This window comes from Dermacentor variabilis, chromosome 8 (assembly GCF_050947875.1).
Source record: "Dermacentor variabilis isolate Ectoservices chromosome 8, ASM5094787v1, whole genome shotgun sequence".
Classification (NCBI taxonomy): domain Eukaryota; kingdom Metazoa; phylum Arthropoda; class Arachnida; order Ixodida; family Ixodidae; genus Dermacentor; species Dermacentor variabilis.
In genome coordinates, this window is record NC_134575.1 from 18,629,443 (window position 1) to 18,654,963 (window position 25,521).

The window sequence follows — 25,521 nt, forward strand, 5'->3', positions numbered from 1 at the left end:
TGCGCGCAATAGAATGTACATTAAACGCCATAAGTGCGCGTATAAAAGAAGTGTGTATAAACCCAACACATAAGATGCGCGCAGTAGAACACACACACAAACAAACACACACGAATCAACAGCAATACATTTACCACTCCAGCTGGCTTTCACAAATTATCGCAAACGGCGAGAAGAGACGGAGGACGTCAAGAAGGCAAAATACAAGACAGGTTGGCGCTGTTGCGAGAATGGAACGACATATCTTGCTGGCTAATATTAATATTTGGGGTTTTTACGTGCCAAAACCACTTTCTGATTATGAGGCACGCCGTAGTGGAGGACTCCGGAAATTTCGACCACCTGGGGTTCTTTAACGTGCACCTAAATCTAAGCACACGGGTGTTTTCGCATTTCGCCCCCATCGAAATGCGGCCGCCGTGGCCGGGATTCGATCCCGCGATCTCGTGCTCAGCAGCCCAACACCATAGCCACTGAGCAACCACGGCGGGTTTGCTGGCTAAGCAGCACACCGACACGGACACGCGTCTATTAGACACACTAGAATACAGGACACTCGCTGCGTTCTTGTGTGTCTTCGCTGTGTTCGCGTCAGTGCGCTGCTTCACCCAGCAAGGTACGATGATTGATCACCAACTAGCCTGACTTTCCACATTAATGGAACAGCCGGAAAAACAGCGATAGCGAACTCTATTCACGATGCGTCTTGAGAAGGTCACGTGACCATTGGTGCTCCGTCATTGAGTCCGTTCACGCCACGCACGGCACGGCGTCTTCGCAGTCCGACGCGTCGGCGGGCAGGGACCCGTAGTAGTCGACCACCCGGCGGACCATCTTGATCCTGCTGAAAGCACCGAACGCGTTCAGGTCGGAGCAGCCGTCGGCGTAGTCCTCGTACTCGAGGTCGTAGACGGCGACGCCGAACCGGAGCTGGGGGTTCTGGGACTTCACCCTGCAGAGCTGCGGGCGCGAAATGAAACGCGAGAACGAATTATCGCAACCCGTTCTTGGGGAAACGCGTTGAAAGTGCTGAACGATAGGCGTGTTGGGGAATTGAGAACCCGTATTAGCAACTAGTGCAAAAATGCACGTTCACACACGAGTACAAAACAGAAATAAAAGAACCTGGACAGAGCGCTTTCTCCCAACTTTTTCACACACACACACGCAGACACTATACATATATGAATTTTCGCGCTGCATGGTTAGCTAATTTGGGAAAGGGGGAGTGCGTAATGTTAAAAAAAATAACTAAGTCCAGGATTTTTACGTGCCAAAACCGCGATTTGAATTGAGGCATGCCGAAGTGAGGGACTCCCGATTAATTTTGACTACCTGGGGCTCCTTGAACGTGCAGCCACTACGCGGTACACGGGAGTATATTGAATTTCACCCCCGTCGGAATGCGACCGCCGCGGCCGGGATTCGATCCCGCGCCCTCGGGCTTGGTATAGCGCAACGCATTAGCCACCGCACCACGGCGGGTGCGCATAATGTTGAAGTCACAAACCGAGACGTATAGAATAGATTTAAGCAGCCGTTTGGTACGTTGTTTGGAGGCGTACTTAGACCAATTTTGCCACCCGTAGACGCCTCTTTCGCAGCCGCTCCACCAGAAAGAAAATCGCCTGTAGAAGTTCTGGAAGCAGCAGCCAATGTAACACAATATGCTTTGCGCTCAGAATAACAACCGATTGCTGCCGATATATTGTAGAACTACTCCACACACTACGTTCGATAAAGAAAATATGGCCGAAAGCGAATGATAGTCCACAGACGTTCTAATGTACTGGGTCAGGTATACAGAAAACCTACCGACCAAAGGAAATGAAATACTCAAGAGGAATGTTTCGGAGCGGCTATAGACGCTGCGCAGGTGTAGTATAGAGAATATAAAGGGGTAAACGTAGTTTAGTTAAGTTAGTTCATATAGGCTTAGGCTTAGCCAACTAGATATCGTAGGTCCCTGCAGGCTGTCTCCGCGGCTGGCAAAATAACGTGCGCGACAGAGCACGCGAGCCACGGTCTTTTTGGCTCGAGCGGTGACGTGCCTTCTCGCAGAGGCCCCTTTCGTTGTCGTACACGAACATGCGCTGCTTGCTTGCGTCGCTTGTCTCCATGGCGTGGTAGTGGTCGTCGTACCGCAGGTGTGGTCGGAGAGAGGGGTCCCGGCAGACCTGCGCCCGCGTAGAGTCGAAAGTTATCGAGAGAAAGCTATGGCCTAAAGAAACAACAACAACAACAACAACAACAACAACAACAACAACAACAACAACAACAACAACAACAACAACAACAACAACAACAACAACAACAACAACAACAACAACAACAACAACAACAACAACAACAACAACAACAACAACGTAAATTTGCAGTTGAACCAAAGTGACAGCACGGGGCACCTTAGGCATCCTCACGGGTCTAGCAGTGAACCGGCGTTTGACTTTATCATGATCTTATTCACATGCGTGAATAACATCGAAGGTCCCATTGGAGTCATTTACTTTGAGACTCTCACCTGCGTACTATTTGTTACTTACTCATTGTTACTGAATGGAGAATAAACTGAAACTGAACCTAGAAGCCCCACCCAACCAGGCCATACGCCAACCTATATGTCTCGTATACGTCATGTCATGCCGGCCGCTAATGAAAGAAGGAAGGCGGAGAAAGGGAAACACAAAACGACGACGCGGGCGGTGTCCTTCGTGTCGTCGTTATGTGTGTGTGTTTTTTTTCTTTCCCTCACTTCATATTCTATTAGCGGTTGATATGACGTGCAGTAAACACCAACTAGGTGAAACTCAAGTTCTTTTGAAGCATACGTATTTCTCGTACGTGGCGCTTGGTTACGGTTGAACCATTCCGAGCCAGTGAAGATTAAGCAGCCCGCGTCAGCTATCGCTGTGACTGATGATGAGGTCCTTCCTAACCCCTGTATTCATTTAAATACATACTCAAACATCACTTCCATAAATTAATGTCGCATGTTTCGCGATGTCGCGTTTCACTACATCCGTGTCTGCAATCTTGATCTGTGCTATTCACAGCGTTTCGTTTTGTATAAGTTATTGTGTTCGCGTTGCCACAGATAATTTTGCGTGTGTTCATTTGTATTCATCCCCTTCTTCGGTCAAGTGCTATATAGAATTCGCATATCGTTGTACATAATATCTAACGGTCCCGGGGAGATTCTTTGACTTCGGGACACTTGCCAACACGTCATTTGCATTTAAAGAATTGTATCATAAATCAACCTTAAGTGAAACTGAGTGGGGGCCAGGTACCTGAGCGTAATTTCCGAAGGGTACAGCACCGACGACGTGCTTGCAGCGGGACCCGATGCTCAGCGGAGTTGTGACGTCATAGGCAGTGGACCAGCGCCCCTTCATGCCGACCGAGACAAGCCAGCGGGCAGAGCCGCCGGCGATCTGGACCTGCCGCAGGGCAGTCGTCGCCCCGGCCTGGATCACAACACGCCGTCGAACATAATTTGAACACTGGCGCAAGGAAGGGCACGCACTTCGACAGAGGCACGACTACTACAAACGATGCTTTCCTTGCGTACCGGGCGCGTCCTTTACCTTAAGACATGTTACCAGGTCTCTGCAAATTGTTAATGAGGCACGCAAATCAAGAACAGAGCATGCAGAAATGCAAATACTTTAGCAGCCGCAATGACCTTCAAATGCGATCTTTAGTCACCGCCCGAGCCCCTCAAATCTGCACGAAGGCTATCAGCAACTCTGAGAAGGCATTCGGCCCGGCTTCGCGCCCAGGCGCGATTTAACAAAATTTATTGCAAGATTGATGACCAGTAAATGACTTTAAAATTTTGCGAGCTATGGGTTACGACCATCAACAGTGGGCGTACAAAGCGTATTTTTCTGTCCTGCAATATTTCACCTCGACATGTCTTATTATACGACTTTATGTCTCATGTAAGTTATTGTTCTCTCATTACAACCGCAACTACATTAGCGACTACGTTAACAAATGTACAACGAATGTAGGTGTTCAAAGAAGAAAAGGAGAAGCGGTTTGGCATATAGCCGACGTTGAACGGAAAACGCTCCTCAAGCATTATAATCGCGCATAACACGCACTCCTTTAACCCAGAGAAACGTTATAAACAGGGCATTCAGAATTCTGAAACTACTCCAGGCGCACTTGCAGATTTGACAGCCAAAGGTTATTGAGTACGCCTCACGGTCATCAGACATCTGGACGATGACATACTCGCGCCCCACTTTTGTACCTCAAACGCAGATGCACTTGCTTCCGGAGTTACTGAACTACCTTAATAAGCAAGATATATAAAAAAAACAATCTACTTCTATGCTAGTCTCTATTTTTTCCAGAGGAAGAAATGTATAACTGTAAAAGAGAATGAATTGCTTTTATTTGCCTGTACATATGAATTATTTTTTATATTTCATTATTACCACTTGTATAGGTAATATAGGTACCTCCTATTATGAGCATATGTTGATTTGTATATTTCCATGCGCCTTTTGTTTTCCCGAAGAACTATGTCGGATTTCAATGTGTTAAACGATTGCTGTCTTGCCTTGTAAAGGGGTCTCAGACACCATCATGCAATAGCTTCCCTTTCGATTTTCATCTGTGCACCCTCCGTGTGCCGCTCAAACGAAAATGAAATTATTATCATTTGGCGCAGTCTACATTTGCGCAAACTCGACGAGATCGAGTCGAGTCGAAAGTCCGGCTCAGACAGCTCGACGCGGGAGCGTCTGTAATCGACATATTTGCTGCAGCATTTGCCAGCGAGGTCGTAGAGAGAACACGACGCGTCCCTCTCATTTCTGTCGGCTGGGAAACGACGCGAGTCGACCCGACTCGAGCCGACTCGACACGACCCGACAGTGTGCGCATGCGCGTTGTATGCAAGTCGAGCTTAGTAGCCTACCTCGTGCAATGGAGCTGGGTCAGCCCGACTCGACAGTACGCTCCGCCCGACGAGCTAGAGTTTACATGAACACGACAGGCAAAGCTCAGCCCGACAAGTCGACTATACCCGGTTTTGTCGAGTTCAATGTAAAGGCTCCGCGTGGCGATAGTTCGAACAATTCGCCCGCAGGCTCCCCTTGCAGGAGCGCGTAGGATCTCTTTAAAGGTTGACGCTGGTCACGTGTGCGTGCGGCACATGACACACGTGACCCGTATCGCGAAATCGGCGAACCGGAAGCCGGCAGTGCTGTTAAGTGGAAGCTTTAGCTCGGGGGCTGCTATCTAGATACATACGAAAGGAGACATCGATTTTCCTCGGAAACCACTGCACCGAATTTGATGAAGCTTGTTGCTATCAAAGTAAAAGATTGATATGCAGTGACTGTTGGAAGCTGGTTTTTGATTTAGGCCATCCATTTATTAGCAAAAGATTGTTGAAAATCGCAAAGTTTCAGAAAACAAAGTTATAAAGTTTACAACTCTGTAACTGAGCAATGAAAAAAAAAACTAAATCACAATTCTGCAAATTGCATCTGATTGTACAATCGCCCAATTTTTTAACCTGAACGCGCGAGCATCGACCGGCCAGTCGATAAGCGCCGTATAACGGAGTACAGCGGCGAAGTGTGCGAGAATACGCGCGTGCGCGCAATGCACAGTCCAATGCAGCTTCCCTCTGCCAGGCTGTTCCGGCAACCGGACCCCACCCCACCTGCTTTTTTGTCCTTTATCGACTGGCCGGTCGATGCTCGCGCGTTCAGGTTAAAAAATTGGGCGATTGTACATCTAATGCGCACCTAATTGTTCTGTTATACATGACTCTTAAGTAAACCACTAATGTAGGACTCTCGCGAAACCCTCGTAAAGGCCGTAACAAATTCACCTAAGGTACAAATTGGTAAATCAAATTTGTTCGCTTTGGGTGTTCAAATGGATGCAGTTTAAATAACTGAGATATCTGTTCTGGGTGCAGAGTTAAGAATTTGTAAGCGTCCTGCTTCTATATTTTTTTCGACCTAACAATTTTTGGCAACTTCTGCAAAAAAAAAAAAAATGTCGCTCTAAATCAAAATTTTGCTCCAACAATTACTACAATTTAACCACCTCTCTCATATGAAACAAGTTTAATTGAAACCGGTCCGAGGGTTATCTCAGAAAAGCATTTTTGCGTTTTACGTGCGTTTGAATAGGCGGCATCGAAGTTGGGCCCGCGCTGAAAGCTTGCTCTTAACAGCTGACGCTGTGAAATTTGCTCGACTCAGCAAAATGTGGTCACGTGTCCCCTGAGTACATTCCGTCGCCATTTCTCCCTCACCCGCCGCGGCTGCTCAGTGGCTATGGTGCTGGGCTGCTAAGCCCGAGGTCGCGGGATCGAATCCCGGCAACGGCGGCCGCATTTAGGCGGGTTGAAATGCGAAAACACCCGTGTACTTAGATTTAGGTGCACGTTAAAGAACCCCAGGTGGTCCAAATTTGCGGAGTCCCCCACTACGGCGTGCCTCATAATCACATCGTGGTATTGGCACCTAAAACCCCATAATTTAAATAATTTAATTTCTCCCCCCCCTCGGTAGGTGCTCACCAGGTCATACGTGTACCCGGGTGTCAGGGTGGTCTTCTGCAGAACCGTGGGTGGTACGACTTTGCAGTCGAGCATCTCGGAGTCCCCGAAGGCGTAGTGACCCTGGGAGATGAACAGCGTGGGGACGAATACGTCCCTGCGAGAACGTGTAGACAAGTTTGAGACTACGAAGGGGATGAAGCGCTATTTTCCGTGATGTCGAATTCAAATTAGGCGAATGTGAGAGCAGGTTAAAGGTGCTCGAAAACTGTGATTTAGTCACAAATAGAGCTTGCGCCAGCCCACACAAACATCAAAACCGCATACTTGCAAAAATATATTTGAGACCGTACGTTCACTGTTCCTATATGACACTCAACGATCAGAAATTCTTCGATAATGTACCTTAGTTCAGCAATCAAACATGCTCCTTTTTTTTTTCTAGGGTTTATATGTGTATTTCACGCAAAAAATGATAAATCAGACATTTTTCTCTCTTGCTTCTCGAACACTCATACGATGCTAACTGGGAGGGGATTAACGTCGCATGAATTGACAGCGTATTTTACAGTGGAGCTGTTAGAACCTCGATGGGTTTCTCTTGATGTCCGCAGCTTCGCCGAGCTGGGGGAGAGAGAGATGAGAAAGAGTGAAAGCAGAGTACAAAAATAGCATTGCGCAGCACAGCGACGCTTCGAGGGTGGATAGAGCCTAGCGGGGAAGAAGGAGCGGCGCGGTGGGAACACAGATGGTGCGACGTCATTGCTCTCCCATAAAAACTGGCTCGCTCGCTTTGGCGGTCCTCTTTCTCGCAGTGAAAAAAACAACAAAAAAACATGCGTGGCTCTGCTATCGCAAAGACCAGAGATCAGCGTAGTTGGGGGAAGCTCAGCAAAAGTTAGACTAAGTGTGCGGTTTGGCACTACTTTACTGGCCTTCCCCCAGCTCCGCTGTTCCCTGGTGTTTGCAATATAGCAAAGCCACGCATGATTTTGTTGTGTCGCACGGTATTGTTTGCTGGTTGGCTTGTGGTTTTCCCCGCTGCATGCGTAAGATGAGGACGATGAAGTGAGCCGACCCCGGTATTCTTGAACCGTAATTGACTCGAAGCTCCTCATCCAGTGCACAGATTTGAGTACAGCGCCATCCCTCGACTGAAGAAGGCGCTACGCTTCTTAAGAATTGCCGTGGAGTGGCAGTGAAGAACAGTAACCACTTCTGTCGCCAGACGGCGCTGCCATCAATTTTTTTGTGAGCTGAGGCGGAGGGGTGTAGGAACGTTCTAGTATGTGGGGGCGAATGTCGGCGACGACATACTTATCAGCGAAGATGTCCGCTTGAAACTGGGCTTCCTTTAGATTAATTGCAGTAGTTGTCGTAGTATAACGGGACAACAGTATGTCAGTACTCCTGTAATTACCTGCGTAGCGTCAGCAGAATCTTTTTAGTGTTTGAGCTCGTAATACGCTAATGAAAGGAACATCGTCTGCCAAATTATAAAGTGCTTTAGCCTGTCCACTTAAGTACTGCCGAAGCAAAGTTTTGGTACGGGCTAGTTGGTTTGCCATGGTATCAATAGTCACTTACAGCGCATACATAGACGAGGAACAGAAAGGACGACGAAGACAAGCGCTTGTCTTCGCCGCCCTTTTTGTCTCTCGTCTATGTATGCACTGTAAGTGACGATTGATACTAAGTATTGCCGTTTGCAGAATACCGCAAAACCGGAAGTATAGGCGGCAGCAGCAGCGCTTATGGTGATATTTGCTTGATACGTTCTTCAGCCTGAAACCTTTAGAAACGCCTTTGCGTAGCGTCGAAATGCTCACTGCACCATTAACTGCTTCATTTCTACCGATGCGTTTATGCCGGCAGTATAATGTAGCCACATCTGTCGTCGTTGCAATAACACTTGTAATGGTTCTCTACATTATGGCTGCATTCAGTATCGACAGATGGCGCCACAAGCGCTGCTGTCCACGTCTAAAATATCTGGTATTTCGTGAATTTCAATACGTGCGCTCATAGGTTAAATCTTATATGCACTAGTGCAGGCAAACACCTTGTATATAATTCGAAGGCAACACGCAACACTGCAGACTGTAGGACATAAAATAACGTTCAGTAAAGCTCACACAGACAGCGTAAATTTACAGCTTGAATGTTCTCTTTGATGGAGCGCGCGTGAAACTTGCCTCATTTGGGTTCCGTAAAAGTCTCCGTGATTAATTGGTACGGCGCCGAGAACAATTTGGGGAGGCTTGAGCAAGTTGGGATTCTTGTTGGCTGCCTTGCTCAGCTCCTTGAAGGAAAATAAAAACAATACAAGCTCACCCTTAAGTAAGGGCGCAGGGTAACGAGAAGTTTGAAATCATACGTTATAGGGAGGCATATGTGAGTTCTTGCAGTGGCACGTCGCATACGCCGAGCAACCGTTTTGCCGCAGTTGCAGTTACTACAGGTAGGTGATGAAACTTTTGCACAGCGTGGCCTGTTGCGTATGGGTCTATGCTGACGAAGTCTCCCACAGCACTAAAAGATACTTGACGGCATTGTTATGGTGCTGTTTTGATGACGTCTTCGATTGCTGTACTGGAAGAAACTAGTCAGTCTTGCAACAGCACTCTGCTGTTTTGCGCCTCTGCACAGCTCATGGTGATGATTATGATGATGATGATGATGGTGATTTCTATTGGCTTTCCCTTCAAGACGGGGCGGCAACAATTATTCACCTAGCCTGCTTGAGATAATCAGACTGCGTGTGATGCAGCGCGAAACCAACTAGCCCCAACCATCACTATTCTATGAGATAGCCAGGTTTTATATACCTATATCAGGTATGTGTATAGTAATGTAATGTACAATCGGGCATTCCATAAATTGATAACATATTTCCCGACACGTGTGGGTGGCGGCATCTCCCGGCGTCGTTTTTGTTGTGCAATACTGCGCTGGGCGATTGGGAGGGCTGATGGTGAGGGTGGTTTGTCGTTTGCCAATGGTCAGCGGAAAGACCAGTGGTAGCGCCGGCTGTGACACAGACAGCGGTTCCCTGTCGAACTGCGCATTCAGGTTATAAGGTGGTATTGCTTTACGATATCAGTAAACAGAAAAACACTTTGGGAAGCTTGATTAGGCCAGCCTTCTAACAGCTCTAATAAGTCTTGGAGTGGAAATGAGCACCTTAAGAACAATAACGCACTTATCGCCATCAATTTCAAATGGAGTGAATGGTTGGCAATATGCAGTAACGGTCCACAGCAAGCAACGCTGTCGCGGGGAACATCGGATTAATTTTTTGACCACCTGCAGCGTTACATAGCACCCGAACTTTAGTAAACATCAACGTTCTTTTATTCCGCCATCGGGACGCTGCTGCCGCGGTTGGAAATCGAACCCACTACATTGTACCAGTGAGTCTGATCCACGACGACGCTCTTTCTAATGGCGGCGACAGCCTCTGGCTAGACGCGGGAAGCATGCCTGCACACATCAATCTGCCAATCAATAACGCTATACCATAAAGCCTCACTTTCGAACTTCGTTCGAAGCATAGAATCTATCCGAGTTACGTTATACGATAGAGAGCGGTGTCAGCGAGTATGCCCTTTCTCTGGGGGGCAATACCGTGTGCTGCTCCGAGGAACTGACTCGGTTGAATCAATGAGGATCGCAATATAAGTTGGTAAGCTTTGCTCTTCTCATTCCGCTAAGGGTGTACTACTCGTCTGATTCCTCAATAACTAGGTTACCAGTCAAGTAGGATATAAACGTGAGTTTATGGTGCAATACCATTGCTCTTTTGAAATGGAGCAGCTCGCGACTAGGCATGCACGTGACGTCAGAAGAAAAGGGGGGGAGGGAGGGAGGTGCATACCCCAATGAAGTACGCCATATTTTCGCGCCGGCTAGCGGGGCAACAGCTCACGAATCACCAGTTTAATGCAAAGGGGCGCGCTCAGAGTCTGCGGCGTCACTCGTACGGCTTTAACGTGCTCATCACGTGACTCCGCATGCTAACGTCTCCTCACCCTGAGCGCCCTGTACACCTCGCCGATTTCTTTGTAGCCGGCGCCCACGGCAGGCACGTCGACGATGCCGAAGTTGGGGATGTTTCGGCTCCAGAACACTTCCAGCGGGTTCGTCGTGCTCGTCTTGTTCAACTCGGTACGCAGGCTGGCGCGGTTCCTGACGAGAGCAACGGGACAAGCACACGCGGGGTATAGGCGGCGCCCGAAAACAACAACAACAACAACAACAACAACAACAACAACAACAACAACAACAACAACAACAACAACAACAACAACAACAACAACAACAACAACAACAACAACAACAACAACAACAACAACAACAACGACGACGACGACGACGACGACGACGACGACGACGACGACGACGACGACAATAACCACAACCATGACGACGACAACGACAACAACCACGGTGACGACAACGACAACGGCGACAACGACCACAACTTACGACCGAAACGGAGCAATTTCAGTTCGCGCAAGGAAATTTATTTTCACGCATTTCAGACAACGTAAAACACAGAAGTGCAGATCTATGGACTAGTTGGTTCGTCGCAATAACTGAGGTTCATAGCGCCGGATTAACTCGGACAAGAAAGTCGACAGGACATGCGCTAACTATATCAACTGCTTTTATTTCAGAAGAGCCTCCCCCCCCCCCCCCCTCCCCATGGTGTACTTACACCGACAAAAACAAGCGGAAATCGTCGCGCGCGCACACCTACATTTCTTAGATGTGCACTTTCTTTTCTACTCAGAGTAATCGACGGGGCGTTGACGCAGTTAGCACTTTCTTTTGCAATCGAGTTTACTTCGACGATTTCCCCGCGGTACCTTATCCGTATTTCTAAGCATGACGGAGCAATCCTTACCATGCTCTTCTGAAATAAAATCAGTTGATAGTTAGCGCACGCCCTGTCGTCTTTCTTGTCCTTGTGAATCCAGCGCTATGACCTCAATCGATGAGAAACACGTCCTGGAGACGCTGTTTGTGGGAGCAAATATTTTTTCGGAAGTAAGAAAATGATGAAAAGGCTTGGGTTTTACGTGCCAAAACCACCACATGATCATGAGGCACGCCGTTGTGAGGGGGGGGGGTGCACTCCGGATTAATTTTGACCCCCTGGGGATCTCTAACGTCAATGCACGGTACACGCGCGTTTTTGCATTTCGCCCCCATCGAAAGGCAGCCGCCGCGGCTGGGTTTCGATCCCGTGCCCTTGGGCTTAGCAGCGCACGGCCAAAGCTACTGAGCCACCACGGCGAGTTTTCGAAGGAGAACCTGTTGTGTTTGGTGCCGGTTGAGGAGCTGTCTCTTCGTCGATGCTTTTACTTGTTCTTTGGTTTAACGGTATGAACTATGATCATTACCGGGTAGCTGCTACGAGAATGACCTGCGACACCGCCGCGAATGAAGCTCAAGAGCTCTTACAGCATCTATCATTGCAGAAGAAGGAAAGAAAAAGAATGCGATGCCAGCAGCTCGTGCACGTTATTGAACCACGTCTTGTGATCTAATCGATCAGTAGGAGCTAAGTAGGGACTACAATAATCACGCCCCAGTGACAGCTTGGACATTACTTATGCTGGTCCTTGTGCTTCGTACCAGTATATATAGTCGAGAGCAAGTGGAGCAGCAGAGCCTTGACTTTGCTTCAGGAAAACAAACCTCGATCGTGAATTCACGAACGATTGTGAATTCCGTTGCAGGCCATGCCGCTTTTTCCGACTTATTATTCAAAAGCTGAGGTGCGCGTTCTGATTAAAGCCTAAAATTTTTGGAAACCTTTCCGCAGTATCATGCTTGAATACTATACGCACGAACAGAACGCCTAGATTACCGCCTAGATTCCACCTAGAACGCCTAGATTCGTCCACCAGAATATTATGTTCGAAAATTAAGCGAAACACACACACACACGCACGCACAAAGAAAGTGCCTGGCACTAAGCAGGTTATCGGAGCACTGTTGCAAGGCTCGGCCTACAGATTGGCGTCTCTTGCTTTAACAGAACGAAACACCGTTCGATAAAATTGACGTTTCCATTTGCTGCCGGAATGAGCGAGGGTAAACAGACTCACTCGTACGCAAAGGCCACGCCAAACTCGGTCGACCGATAGTTCGAGGTCACGTCTAGCATTCTGCGCAAGTTGCCGCCGAAAGTCGCCGCGGCCCACCGGAGGTTCTGGTTCTCCTTGTAGATCGAGTCGAAGAAGATCAGGTCGCACAGCCCGTCGTCGGGAAACAGCGTGCTCTGGTTCGTTCGCGTTCCGTACGTGCACAGCAGAGTCTGGCGATCCAGGATCGGTCCTGGGAATGAGGGGTGCGCGTCAAACCAAATCACGCTTTCCTTTAAGGCGAAAGCCTTTCTATATAGGCTCGTGGGGAAGTCTGTGTCGGCAGACCTGACCGCCGGAGTGTTCGCCGAAGCGTCATCGCGCCATAGGAAGACAGATTAAACAACGAAAAAATGATTGATAGTGACAGTTAAGTTATAACGACAACGTTATAATAGAGATTGGTAGAGGTTAATAATGACTAGTTATGACTAATAATGACTACTAATGACTCCGAGATGACCAATATGTCTAAAGTCGGCTTGTAATGACCACACTTGATTAGAAATGACTACGAATTCTTACTAGTGAGCAGTAATGACTAAAAGAAAAGAGAAAGAGAAGTGGCAAAGAGAAAGAGGCGAATGATAAGAGGAGGAAGAGTAGGCTTTCGCCGTTCATCTCTTACGAGAGATCTTAAGAGACCCTGCAATTTTTGAAATCGAGGCTTTCTAGGCGGGCCCTCTTGGACTTTGCAGACCACGGCTGCTGCTGCTCTTCTGTTGTCTAACCAGCTCACACGCAAGGACAGTACTCATATAAAGTATTGTCATGTATATATGGATGTTCCACCTCCGCCGTCAAGGCCGTGGGGTGTGGCACTGGCCAACACTCCCGGGTTTAGTTCTAGTAGATAAACGTAAATACCCCAGAAAGCGGGTGGGAAAACGAAGCCGCTGTGGCTCAATTGATAAGAGCATCGCATGCGTAATGCGATGACGTTGATTCGTACTCCACCCGGGGCCAGTTCTTTTTTTCATCCACTTTAATTTTCATTATTCATCGTTTCTTTAATTCAGTTATTAAGTACCTGTAATTTCCACTATGATGTCCTTGGTGTCTTTGTTTGTTGGCTTCTTACGATATGACTAATCAAAACTATGTCCTCGGTTTCTTTTCGTCACGCACACGCACACGCACACGCACACACACACACACACACACACACACACACACACACACACACACACACACACACACACACACACACACACACACACACACACACACACACACACACACACGCAAACACGCAAGCGGAAAGAATATGTTTCAAGCTGGCTTAGACACATATGTGTACCTGAACAAAGGATGAAATAGCATTTTTGCACGAAACATATACCCTACAAGTACATTCTTGTGTAGAAGAAGGTGTGCAAGAGAACCTCGACAAACGTAAATCAATTAACTTCGTAGCGAATCTTGCAACATTACCTTGCACAGGCGAATTCCATAGTAATGAGGATGCCATAATACCTTTCTGAAGGGTTGGTGATCACTGCGCTGTCAATTGCAGTTATTTGTTTAGTGATTCGTAATCTATTCTAAATCCTTGATTTAATGAGACATAGTTTGTGAAATTTCGGGACTTCATGAACGAGCTCCAATCCCCTTCGCATATTTGCACTGATGATTCCGCTATTTCCTTGAAACTCTTGCGCTTCACTAGAAGTTCGTCAAAAGAATGTGTGGATGGGTTAACATATAGACGCTTGATCAAATGGCTGTGTGGATGGCCCCGTGGATTAGGTTACTTATGCCGGTGTCAGACGGTCCCTTAAGATGCTAGTCAGGCCCGATCCTGATCGAGTGCTGCTACACACTGTTAAGGACGGCCAGCTGCAGTGCAAGTTTGCCAGCCATTTATGCCAGCGGTGGCAACCTCATCTTGGAACGCCGCCGCCAACCTCTAGCCACGGCGTGACTAAGTCGACTTTGTGTCGGGAACAATACGCGCGTCCTCCACTCTCCGTCGCTTCAGCTAGGATGCGTTTGACGAAGCAGGCTTTGTGCTGAAACCGCCACCGTTACGCTATAGCCTCGTCGCCGTTGTGACGGAATGAGTTCGGCGGGCCAACTATTGTTAACGAACTCCCCAACGCGGACCTGACCTGCTACGGGTGGGGGAGTTGCCGCGGGAACGTCGTCGTGGGCTCTTCCCACGCGCCGACCAAGGCGCAAGACAATGTGCTACCGGGGCGCGCTACCCGGGTCAGCTCCGAGTGCTGCGAAGGCCCTCTGACGTCGGCTCCGGACCATGCACCTGCGTGTGTGTGTGTGTGTGTGTGCGTGCGTGCGTGCGTGTGTGTGTGCGTGTGTGTGTGTGTGTGTGTGTGTATGTATGTGTGTGTGTGTGTGTGAGTCGCGTGAAGGCGGCGTGTTTACAATGACTAGACGAACGTTTCTGTCCCCTTGGAATCAAGGGGGACTGAGTGCTTATAGGCCGCTGTTGGGCGGATGCTCGAGACACTTTTCTTAAGTAGTCATGTTGGACTGAGACACTCTCTCAAGCAGTCGTGTTAGACTGACGTACTTTCTCTCGAAGTCATGCTAGACTGATGAACTGCATGTAAATACTGTAAATAAACCCGTATTCCTCGTTCTCGATGAGAAACAGTCCTTCCCTTCATCAACGTCCTCGGCGTGGATAAGTTGGACGACGGCAAGGGCCAGCTACCTTCTAATTCATGCCGGACTCCAATCTTGACAACGGGTTACGAGCGATGGGATTGAGCCCCCAATCCTGACAACACTCACTTTGGACAGCGACCTTGCTCGATCCGAATCTGGACAATCGGGATCCATGCATCGCGATCGAGCCTCTTGATCAGCCTCTTGGTAGGCTTACGACCATGCAGTTCTGAGAGTTGCAGACGACCAGCTGATGATGATGGCCTTACCCACAATGACAAACGAATTCATATTGCGTCTAAATAAAAAAAGTAGTTTTATAGCACAACTTGTTTCGATGATTAGACAAATTTCATAAGTGCTTTGAACTGGTGTGCTTGGACTTTCAAAAACTCCACCCAGATAGCGGGCCTGATCACGAACGAAAGTGACCGTGTGACACCGGTATCAGACAACAATCTTCGATGGTTTCCACACGAATTTTTTCCACTGTATTTCACTGCATTATGCACGATCGACAATGACGGAAATAAACCAATTTCTCTGACTTCATTGTCTATTGGTTTACCATGGCTATTGCTGACACAGAATCGAGCCACTCGGATTCCCCTCGATTGCTCTCGCTCACGAATGAACTACGTGCTGCTGACTGCTCTCACTTGGCGGAGCCGTGCTGGCCGTGCTGGTGCTGTCGGTCACTGTATCCGCGTCCGTATCCTCCACCGCTGACGCTGGCGGTCCAGCCGTGAAAGTCGCGTTCAGCAGGCGGTAGGTGAGCTCGCTCGCGGCCGTGGTGTCAGAGGCTTCGTGCTCTGCAGCGGAAGAGTTTTCGAGAAACGCAAGAAACGGTTGAAGAGTTGGCCCGTAGTTCGAACATTCCTTCGCAACTCTGCGTGACGACCTTCTTAACTTCCCGCGCGTTTTGCAAGCTGGCTGGCGGAAACAACAACAACAACAACAACAACAACAACAACAACAACAACAACAACAACAACAACAACAACAACAACAACAACAACAACAACAACAACAACAACAACAACAACAACAACAACAACAACAACAACAACCTTTATCTAGTTCATGATGCATTTAGTACGTTTTGTCTAGTTAGCGCGCATTGTTTCTGCCAGCTTTCTATTGCTATCTTACAGAGCCCCAGTGCACGACCAGGGATCACACCTTCTCTGCCTGTCTGTCCCTGCAGAATTTGTGTCAACCATGCACACGCAAACTCTCGTCACAACGAAGTCATCGGGGCCGCAAATTTACGCCCATTTTAGCACCACTTTGTTAAAAAAAGGAGAAAGTCTAAGAGTCACAGTAATGGTGTATGTGCAGTCTAACAGTGTATTAAGTCCTAAAACGCTCAACCAAGGCCGCACTCCGCGCTTCACGACAGTGGCGTAATTCTGTCGCGACACCCCCGTGAACAGCTGACTCTTCTTTCAGTCACCACCGTGCGAAACACCAATCAGCCGCTGCCACGTGGCGAGGTTACCTTGGCAACGCCGTTTAGCTCGGCGATCTCGTCCGAAAACAACAACAACATGCTAAAGGTCACGTGCTGCACTAAGCAGTCTCGTGCGCATTTCACGCTTGGCGCTTCGTTCCAAGTGAAGACTGGCGGTAATGTGCTTCGCATAATCAGGTCTGAAACGCATGCGCTATGATCGAGACTACGGAAAAAGAGAGAACTTCGAATGAAACGGTATTTCGAACAAGAAAACATTTCGTCATAAACACGCTTACGGCGTGTTCTAGCACAAGCGAGACCACGGGCAACTAAGTCGCTTAGATTATCCGGGGGGGGGGGGGGGTTAGGTTGACGCTCTTCAATCATGCCGTGGGATTTGGTGTGGAGGCACAAGTGACGCGAACGGACAAAGCGGAGCGGCGCCAATTCCATTTTACAGCTCATAACTACTGTTGCAGTAAAAGAGGAAGAAGAAAGAAAGCTCGTATACTTAGTTTCAAAACCACGACAAGGAGGGCGATGAGGGTGACGAAGAACAAGATGACAGCCGCAGCTATTAGCTGCAACCTCGCCTCTTCAAATATTCTGATGAGAGAGAGAGAGAGAAAAGAGAGAGAAATATATATATATATATATATATATATATATATATATATATATATATATATATATATATATATATATATATATATATATATATATATATATATGAACAGATAAGGAGAGACAGAGCTGGAAAAAAGGAAAAATATTTATGAATATAGAAAGCGAAAGATAGATGAACGATATAGCCACACAGAAATAAATATATGTTAATATAGATGAATAAATATGCTTAAAGATAGTCGTTTTCAATGCGTTAGCTAGATGGCCATCTGACCACGGGGTCGATAAAGGCAGCACATATATTAAAATCGTATGGAGGTTTTCTGCACCCATTGCAACAAAAGTAATTTAAAGGAATGTTATTAATCGCATGTCAATATCGTGTACGTGTCAGCGCGTAAAAACAAAGAAAGAAGAAGTAGAAAAGAAAGCAGGACTGTATCGGGACTTCTAGACGATTGCGTCAAGCAGAATGATACACCTAAATAAACACTAACCATACTTTTTGTTTCGGTTTAAAAAAAAACAGCAGCAGCAAAACACAGGAGCGTCAACGCTTAATATGATAATAATGTAGGAGTTACGTCACTCAAGGTTCATCGTCGGTTCCTGAATAACGTGCAGCTCAACATAGGAGGGGAAAAAATATGTTCAGGAAGCATCGGCGATGATTGTCAGTCCGAGCGAATATTCTAACGCTTCTAGAAAAGCTATTCGCGTTGTTAAAGGCATGGTGCACTTTAAAGCGCAAATAGTGTTTGTTGCATTGAGGACATTTTTTGCCAGCGTTGGCTGCGTCGACGCGTGATTACGCGTAAAGCAAAACTGTTACCGAGCGCAGTTTGACGGTCGTCGCAGCAGGAGAGGGCGAAGGGAGAGGAGGAGGGTAATCCTTCCCGGGCGCACGATCACAGGGTGTACACGTGACAGATCACGTGCGATCGCGCAGCACCGTTTCGGGCTGCGCCTTTAATATGTTATGTCTCTTACCCGGTTTTATTTTGTTTTTTTTTTGTTTTGCGCAGTTATCTTCTAACGTTTTGCGTACCAGCGCCCAACATGGGTGCTGCGTGTGGCGGGGGCACTGCGCTGCTGCGACTGGCCACATCTGACTTGATTTGCAACTACATGATGCTGTGGGGTGTCCCGGCCGGGGCCACGGTTAGGTTGTAGCCTGGGTCTCGAATGCTTTCGTTTGTGTGCGTCTTTTTCGAGCATCAACATCCAATTGTTGAACTGTCGCAGCTGACTAAACCATCGCGAAGTGTCTGCAAGCTTTCTTCATTTAGGCATGTCGATCGCCCGACCAGCATTTGTCAACTTTCTCTGAGGTATCGCTATTTTACGTGGTCGTGCTCGTACTATTTGTCTTGTCGTGTAGCGCGACCACCATCATGTATACCGTGTCAAAGGAACTCCCCAAGACGTATGTTTGTAACTTTGACAATGGTCCGCCTGCAGAAAGGTTAGAAGTGTACTGAGCTCAAACAACCTACGTCGTACCCTTATTTTCTCTTCTCTGGAATTGAAGTACGCTACGGGGGACAGCGTTATTCCTATTCTACACTAGAATCCCTTGCGCTGTGCAGTCTAATGTCTCTAGAACGAACGCCTCTCTACAACGAAACGACCGGTATAGCGAGTTATTTCGGAGTCTCCGAGCACTTCGCTATATTACGAAGTGCTTTGGTTCTTTGCACGAAAGCATTCAACTGTCTACTGAAGCATTCCTTGTGCAAGAGGAATCGAATAATATTGTTACGTGCGGAAATACACAGATGAAAGAGGCTATATACAGGCTATTTAAAGTTGAGCCAGACCGCAGGCCGACACTCGCACGCGCCAAGGGCACAGATCCACTTCGTCGTCGTTCTCGCGGCGGCTCGTCCCTTGAGCATCGCTCGATGATATCGTAATAATATTATCGTTAAGCTTTGCGGAGAGTCAAGCTAGAGTTTCAGGCTCGTATATTACTTACTCCTTTCTTTCGAAATCTGGAAGAAAGGTCGCGGAGGACATCATGATTAACTTTCGCGCAAAATTGGTGGTAAATTGCAGAATGGTGATTATGACTACCTCTGTATTACTGAGTGGAAAAGAAATCGGCTGAACTGTTTAACTGATTATGTAGATACATATATATATATATAGATATGTTGATATATAAGGGTTATAAGTTCTTACCCAAGTGCCCAAGCTGCCGCAGTAAGAACCCTGCCGCGGTAGCTTAACGGCTATGGCGTTGTGCTGCTAAACACGAGGTCGCGGGTACGACTCCCGACCGGGGCGGCCGCATATCGGCGGGAGAGAAATGTACAAACGCCCCTGTATTTACTTTTAGGGCCACGTTAAGGAAGGACAGGCAGTGAAAATGAGCCTGGAGGTCACCCACTACGGAGTGCTACATAATTAGGTTGTGGTTTTGGCCCATAAACGACATTGCTTTTTTCTCCCAGTAAGAGGGGCTAAAACTGTACTTGCTGATAAACCATATCATTGAATGAATGAATGAACGAATGAATGTATGTATAAATAAATAAATAAATAAATAAATAAATAAATAAATAAATAAATAAATGTCTTCTCAAAATAGTCAAACAAAGCAAAATGATAAATTCTGGAGAACTGCGGCACTTGCTCAGCTGTCTCCAAACACGGCAAAACATGAGGTGCATGACCATGACTTGTGAAAGTGAATGCTGGCAGGAAACATCACAGAACATTTGAACACACACACACACACACACACACACACACACACACACGCACACGCACACGCACACGCACACACACACACACACACACACACACACACACACACACACAAAATAAAAATAAAAAAGCAAGATCACTCACGGCTCGTCAGACGGCTGGTCAGGAAGAACCGTTCCGATTGGACAGCCGACAACTGCGGTTGTCCCAGCCTCGTGACTATCATGACTGGTGGGCTTAATGTGCCTAGGAACAGGTGATGGGCCGCTGCTGCACTGAGAACATAACGCGTGCAGTTTTCGCAATGAAACCACCAATAGCCACGCCAACTAGGTTCTACACGGAGAAACCCGTGCATGATGGTGGATGCGATCCAGCAGGGACCTTTTAAAAACGGGTCTGTTGATCATAGTCATCATCATCATCACTATTGCCACCATCAACAACAAAGCTGTTTACGAATAAGGTTACCTAGACGCGTGCGAAGGGCCCTGCTACCATCTTATTTTAGTCCCACTGTTGTACGTGTGTTGCTACACGAATTGTTACTACTGCGATACTGTGAACGGCTACTGCAACTGAGCTTGTTTAGAAGACCGCACAGCTGTGTCGCATCCATGCGCTCTTGAGCTGCCTTAACTTCCTCCCTGCCGCAAACACTGCCGGCTGTCTTCAGAAAAACTCAGTCCGTGCCACTTGACCCAAGAGCAGCCGAACGGCGAATCCAACGCTCTATCTTGGCTCGGTTGCCCCATGGCCGCGCGTACGCATCTTGTGCAGAAAACTGTAGTGCCGTCTGTCGGGCGCCGTTTTACTCACCCACGGTTCTTTCTCCCCTATTCTTTTTAACGCGAAGCTTTCTTTGCCTCTTCCTTCGACTTTCCCACTGCTGCTGCTGCTGTGGGCTGCTGTCGCGCACTCCACCTCGGGGCGTGGTTCAGAGAGTGTATATAGATGACAGGCGCGAGTAAGAGAGGAAAGGCGACGGGAGAAACTCGTTTTCACCCCACCGCGCCGAATGCGCACAATGCCCTCTGGAGCTCCCTGGCCGTCGCCACATTAGCCGCATGACAGCAGTAATTATCCGTGAATCCCATCAGAAGAATTGCAGAAACTGCAGCGCTTCCCTTTCTACTAACGTGCCAGTCCAGAAGGGACGTAAACAGAACTATCGAGAGGGAGGGAGGAGTGTAGGCAGTTCCCACACAAAGGGGGCGGGGACGTGACGTGACAAGGCAAGGAAATCCTAGAGCTATACAACAGCGTTGCGGGGAAGCTGGATAACCTCAAGTTCAAGGTACGGTACAGTACGTTGCTGCTATTTCTGAAGAATAGACGCCATGCAAATATATCAAGCGGGCAACTTATGCAGGGCGTGCAGAAGCAGAGCCGCAATAATTAAAGCCCACCGCAGGGTCCAGGAGACACTACGGAAGCGGTCGACCGTCAAATCAACACTTCTGTGCCCGCCGCGTTAGCTTTGCGGCTATGGCATTGCTGGAATACGTGGGTTTGATCCCAATCGTGGCAGCCGCATTTCGACAGGGGCGAAATAGAAAACGCACGTGCACTTAGATTTCGGGACACGTTAAAGAACATCACGGTGTCAAAATTAATCCGGAGTCCGCCACTAAGGCGTGCCTCATAATCCGAGTGTAATTTTGGCACGTACAGCCCCATAATCCAATTCAAGTATAATACTGCTACCCCAATGCGATGTGCCATGCGAGGCAATGACAACGCTCAACCCTCTCAGAGGTTATAAAATATGGTGCACAACAACGCCTGAAGCAAACACCTCTCCCTGTGTGTTCTGTGTATTATGCAGACAAACAGCACTGGTGGACGCAAGGTAACGTTTAGCATCAACTCACCACTCTTGTGTTAGCCTAAACGTTGAAGAAATTAAGCTTTAGCCGTGAACATCACCGCTAATTATCGTCAATCAAAGCATCCAGCACGGAAGGCTTCGCTTACATCGATTCCCACAGTGCGTGGGCACTGCATCTTTTTATCCCTTTCCCCCACCCGTACAGCGCTGCGGAGGTGCCCTCGCACGAGAGGCAGTAACGGCGCTGTACTTTTCTCTTCCCTTTCTCAGTGAAATCACTCCCGCACACACACCGACGGAAGCAAAGGGGGGTGATTACGTATGCAACGTCACGAGCCGCCGCTCGGGAGCGGACGAGTTGAATTGCGCTAGAGGTATGCGGAACTTTCAGACGCAATTTTCTCGTAAACTTCAGCCTTGGCACGAAACAAGCGCTGTGAAGCTTGTGGAATGCTATTTTAACGGTCCACGTCGACTTAATATTTGCCTTTAGTGTCGCTCTAACCGGTGGACATGTCGCGGCACCTCGCGGCGGCCGTGGTATCTACGCTGTACCTAGCAGACCACAGTTACATGCAACTGCAGTGCGCATGCGTAGCGTTTGCTGTGTGCACGACAGGGCTTGAGTGCGTGCTTGCGCTCACATGCTACGGCCTGACCATGCTACGTGGTGCGGACCGGCTTTGTCCTTTCAACAGATTGACCGACGGATAGCAGCCGCCCCCAACTTGCGCACTTTTTCGAAGCGCGCTCAATTAGTCTGCCAAGGCGTCTAACCAGGAGTGGCCAGGAGGGAGCGCGCGCTGTCAAGTGCGCGTGTGGTCACGACCTTAAGTTTCGTGTGGTTGGAAGCCAGTTGAGCGTTCAAAAGTAGTCGACATTGGCGAGACCTGCCGGCTACGACACCGATAAGCAGGCTGGCCAAAGTTTAATTCCTACGCGGGCGGCTGCGACCAAGCGTGCGTGAGCAGACGACAGTCGGCTTCTTCCGGAAGTACGTAATCATTATCGAAATTCGAAAGCACATTTCTCGCTTACTTCAGCCTGTTTATTGAACTTCGTCAATAAAGAGAAGGGCACTGATCCAAACGTCTTTCTTGAGTGACGTCAGCTATTGTCCAACAGCAGCTGCGTATGGGAATATACGACGACGTAAAGCGCCCAGAAGAGAATGAGGAGCAGGCTTCTGTAGAAAAGAGATCGTTTGAGAGAAAGATGATTTCGTGCCCCGAGCGCGAGCTCTACGCGCCGCGAACGGCAGCAATACTTCGTGAGGTGTTCGCAGCAGCGTACGCTATCCGCGGACTATGTTTTTTCACCACGATCCCACTAAGTCGTTGTCCCAGTAGCACTGCCGAAGTGCAAGGAATCCTCGGATGCAGTTCTAACCGTACTCGCGTGCAACATGTTGGCGCGACGAAGCACGCGAAGCAGCTGCTGCCGCGCAGAAGAAACAGCGCCCTGGCAGCTACCAGGCGTCTCACAATGCTGGCCTGATGAACGCCGTCAGTGGCGTTGGACGGCGTTGCATCTCTGTGGTGCAGAAGATGAGGCCGACGGCAAAGCGTCGGCGTCATCTAGCAAAATGCTGGCACCATCAGCTTGATGTTTACTGCCCGTTCGGCCAAGACCTGTGCATAGACGCTGCAGATCGGCAAGAACGATATAGTGTGCTTATGGTGCGCTTGCTCACAACGCTCTCGCCAGCCCCAGAAGGCAGAGCGATGTACTACACTGGCTGCGCCACCGAGGCGATTGAGCTTAGCGCCGAATGTGCGTCCACTGTTCTCCTCGCCCGCCCCTCCGGAGCGGCAGGCGAGGAGGACGTCGAGGCACTCTAGTCTGTTCCACTTTATCGTTTATGCAGCCAAACGCGCTCCGCGTCTCTGGAGGTCCTCGAACCCTCCACGCGCGAGCGGCATATGCGCCGTTGATAGCGTGACAACACGCCAACGCCGACGGCGTGAACAAGATTCGAACGTCCACATAATTGCTATCGCAATAGAAATCTTAGCACGATGGGCAGCCTACCAGTGTAAGCTTCCGAATGATCCAATGAACATGCGGAGAGATCCGTGATAAACCTGTGGTTGCCATATAAATGACGATAGTTTCGTTGTCGGTAAAGTTAAACCTACAGTACTGGTAGGAAATACAAGAAACGTTCTGCGCAAGGAGCAGAAACGGCTATTTGCTCACCTTGGTCTTCTTTCTCCTCTTCGTCGGAATTTTGCTAGGGTGTGACGCATACCCTGCTTTTGATGATGATAATCTCAAAGACCCGCGTGCCCAGTAAGGTGAACTGGGTAGCGTTGGGAAAATGCATTATTTGGAAGAGATTTTAAAAGCATAATAAATGCGATTTTAATTCAAACATACATCAGCTATTTTATTCGCTTCTGACTGCTCACTCACACCCACCCTGGTGAGCGACTTAGGACTCTTAAATCAATTTCAGTGAATTCCGCCTCCCCCTCCGTGCGCGCTTTCGGGAGGGGGAAGGGGGTCGGGCGTAATTTAGCACGTAAGTGACTCTTCTTGTTGAATAGGCAACTTCGGCCAACGGAGCATGTGCAACTGCGTATGTGGCACTGAATATGTACCATATATGCACGAATAGAGAGCTTGTGCCAGTAGACATGTGGTAAGTGGTCGTGTGCCATATCGTCTATATATGCCAATTCCTGGCCGAGCCCCAAGAAACTGGTACGCGCCACGGTGCCCCAAGGGGTATAGAAGTCTTAAATGTATTTCGATAAGTGTCGCATTTCTCCTTGCGTACGCGTCTCGTCAGCGCTCTCCCCTGCACAAATACCATGACATCGCCTTCGTGCGCGCGACGCATCCGGAAGTTATTGTGCGTTATATGCTACTGCTGATACTTCGCGAAATTAGGTCATTTAGGTACTGGGACTGCGTTATTCCCCCCTGATATCTTCGGAAACATGGCGTCTGCTCGGAATTTAATGGAAGGCCGAATCCAGAGGACGGAACAAGAGAGTGGGCCCTGCGGGACATCTTTGGGGACAGCAGTCTTGGGGACCACCTCTGAATGCCAGTTCCACGTTACTTGAGTGCAGTTCGATAGTTATGAGTACCACTCAAGTTCACGTGCAAGTTTATGTGCGAGTTTTGGTGAGGAATTCTCCCGGTGTGACGTAGCGATGGCAGCAAGTACCTAGGCCACGTTCAGTTTGCTAACGCCCGTGATGCCATTACATACGGTCTTGTAACTTGTTTTATAGTATTTGCAGTGTTTGTTTTTTGGTTTGTTATGTGTCATTTTTCATCTCGTTCTTTCTCTCTTTGTTTCCATTACTGAACAGTGGCGTGGGACGTTGGCGTAGCCGGTGTTAAAGAGGTACATTTTTCAATTTTTTCTTCACCCAGTACATAATACGGGTGAATAATCTAAGTTTCATAGCTTCTTGGGCTCCAACCCATGCCACAAAGCCCAGAAATAAATTTTCTTACTGTAATGCAGTTACGGTTTCTGCTGTTCTAGAACACCAACGGAATACCGATTTCATTACAGTTTGGTGGATCTACGAATCTTCAGGATAAACACTCCGTC

General features: G+C 48.3%; 1 protein-coding gene across 1 annotated transcript; it reads right to left on the reverse strand.

Moving 5' to 3' along the window:
- Positions 1 to 498: 498 nt before the first annotated feature.
- On the reverse strand, positions 499 to 24,163 carry LOC142590913 (uncharacterized). The gene is made up of 11 exons (XM_075703309.1): positions 24,147 to 24,163; positions 20,261 to 20,391; positions 17,289 to 17,383; positions 15,981 to 16,133; positions 12,655 to 12,883; positions 10,567 to 10,723; positions 8,731 to 8,837; positions 6,557 to 6,692; positions 3,291 to 3,467; positions 2,052 to 2,177; positions 499 to 960 (listed from the first exon to the last, which is right to left on the reverse strand). The coding sequence occupies exons 5-11, from the start codon at positions 12,711 to 12,713 to the stop codon at positions 751 to 753; spliced, it is 972 nt and encodes a 323-aa protein (XP_075559424.1). The 5' UTR covers positions 12,714 to 12,883; positions 15,981 to 16,133; positions 17,289 to 17,383; positions 20,261 to 20,391; positions 24,147 to 24,163; the 3' UTR covers positions 499 to 750.
- Positions 24,164 to 25,521: the final 1,358 nt, after the last annotated feature.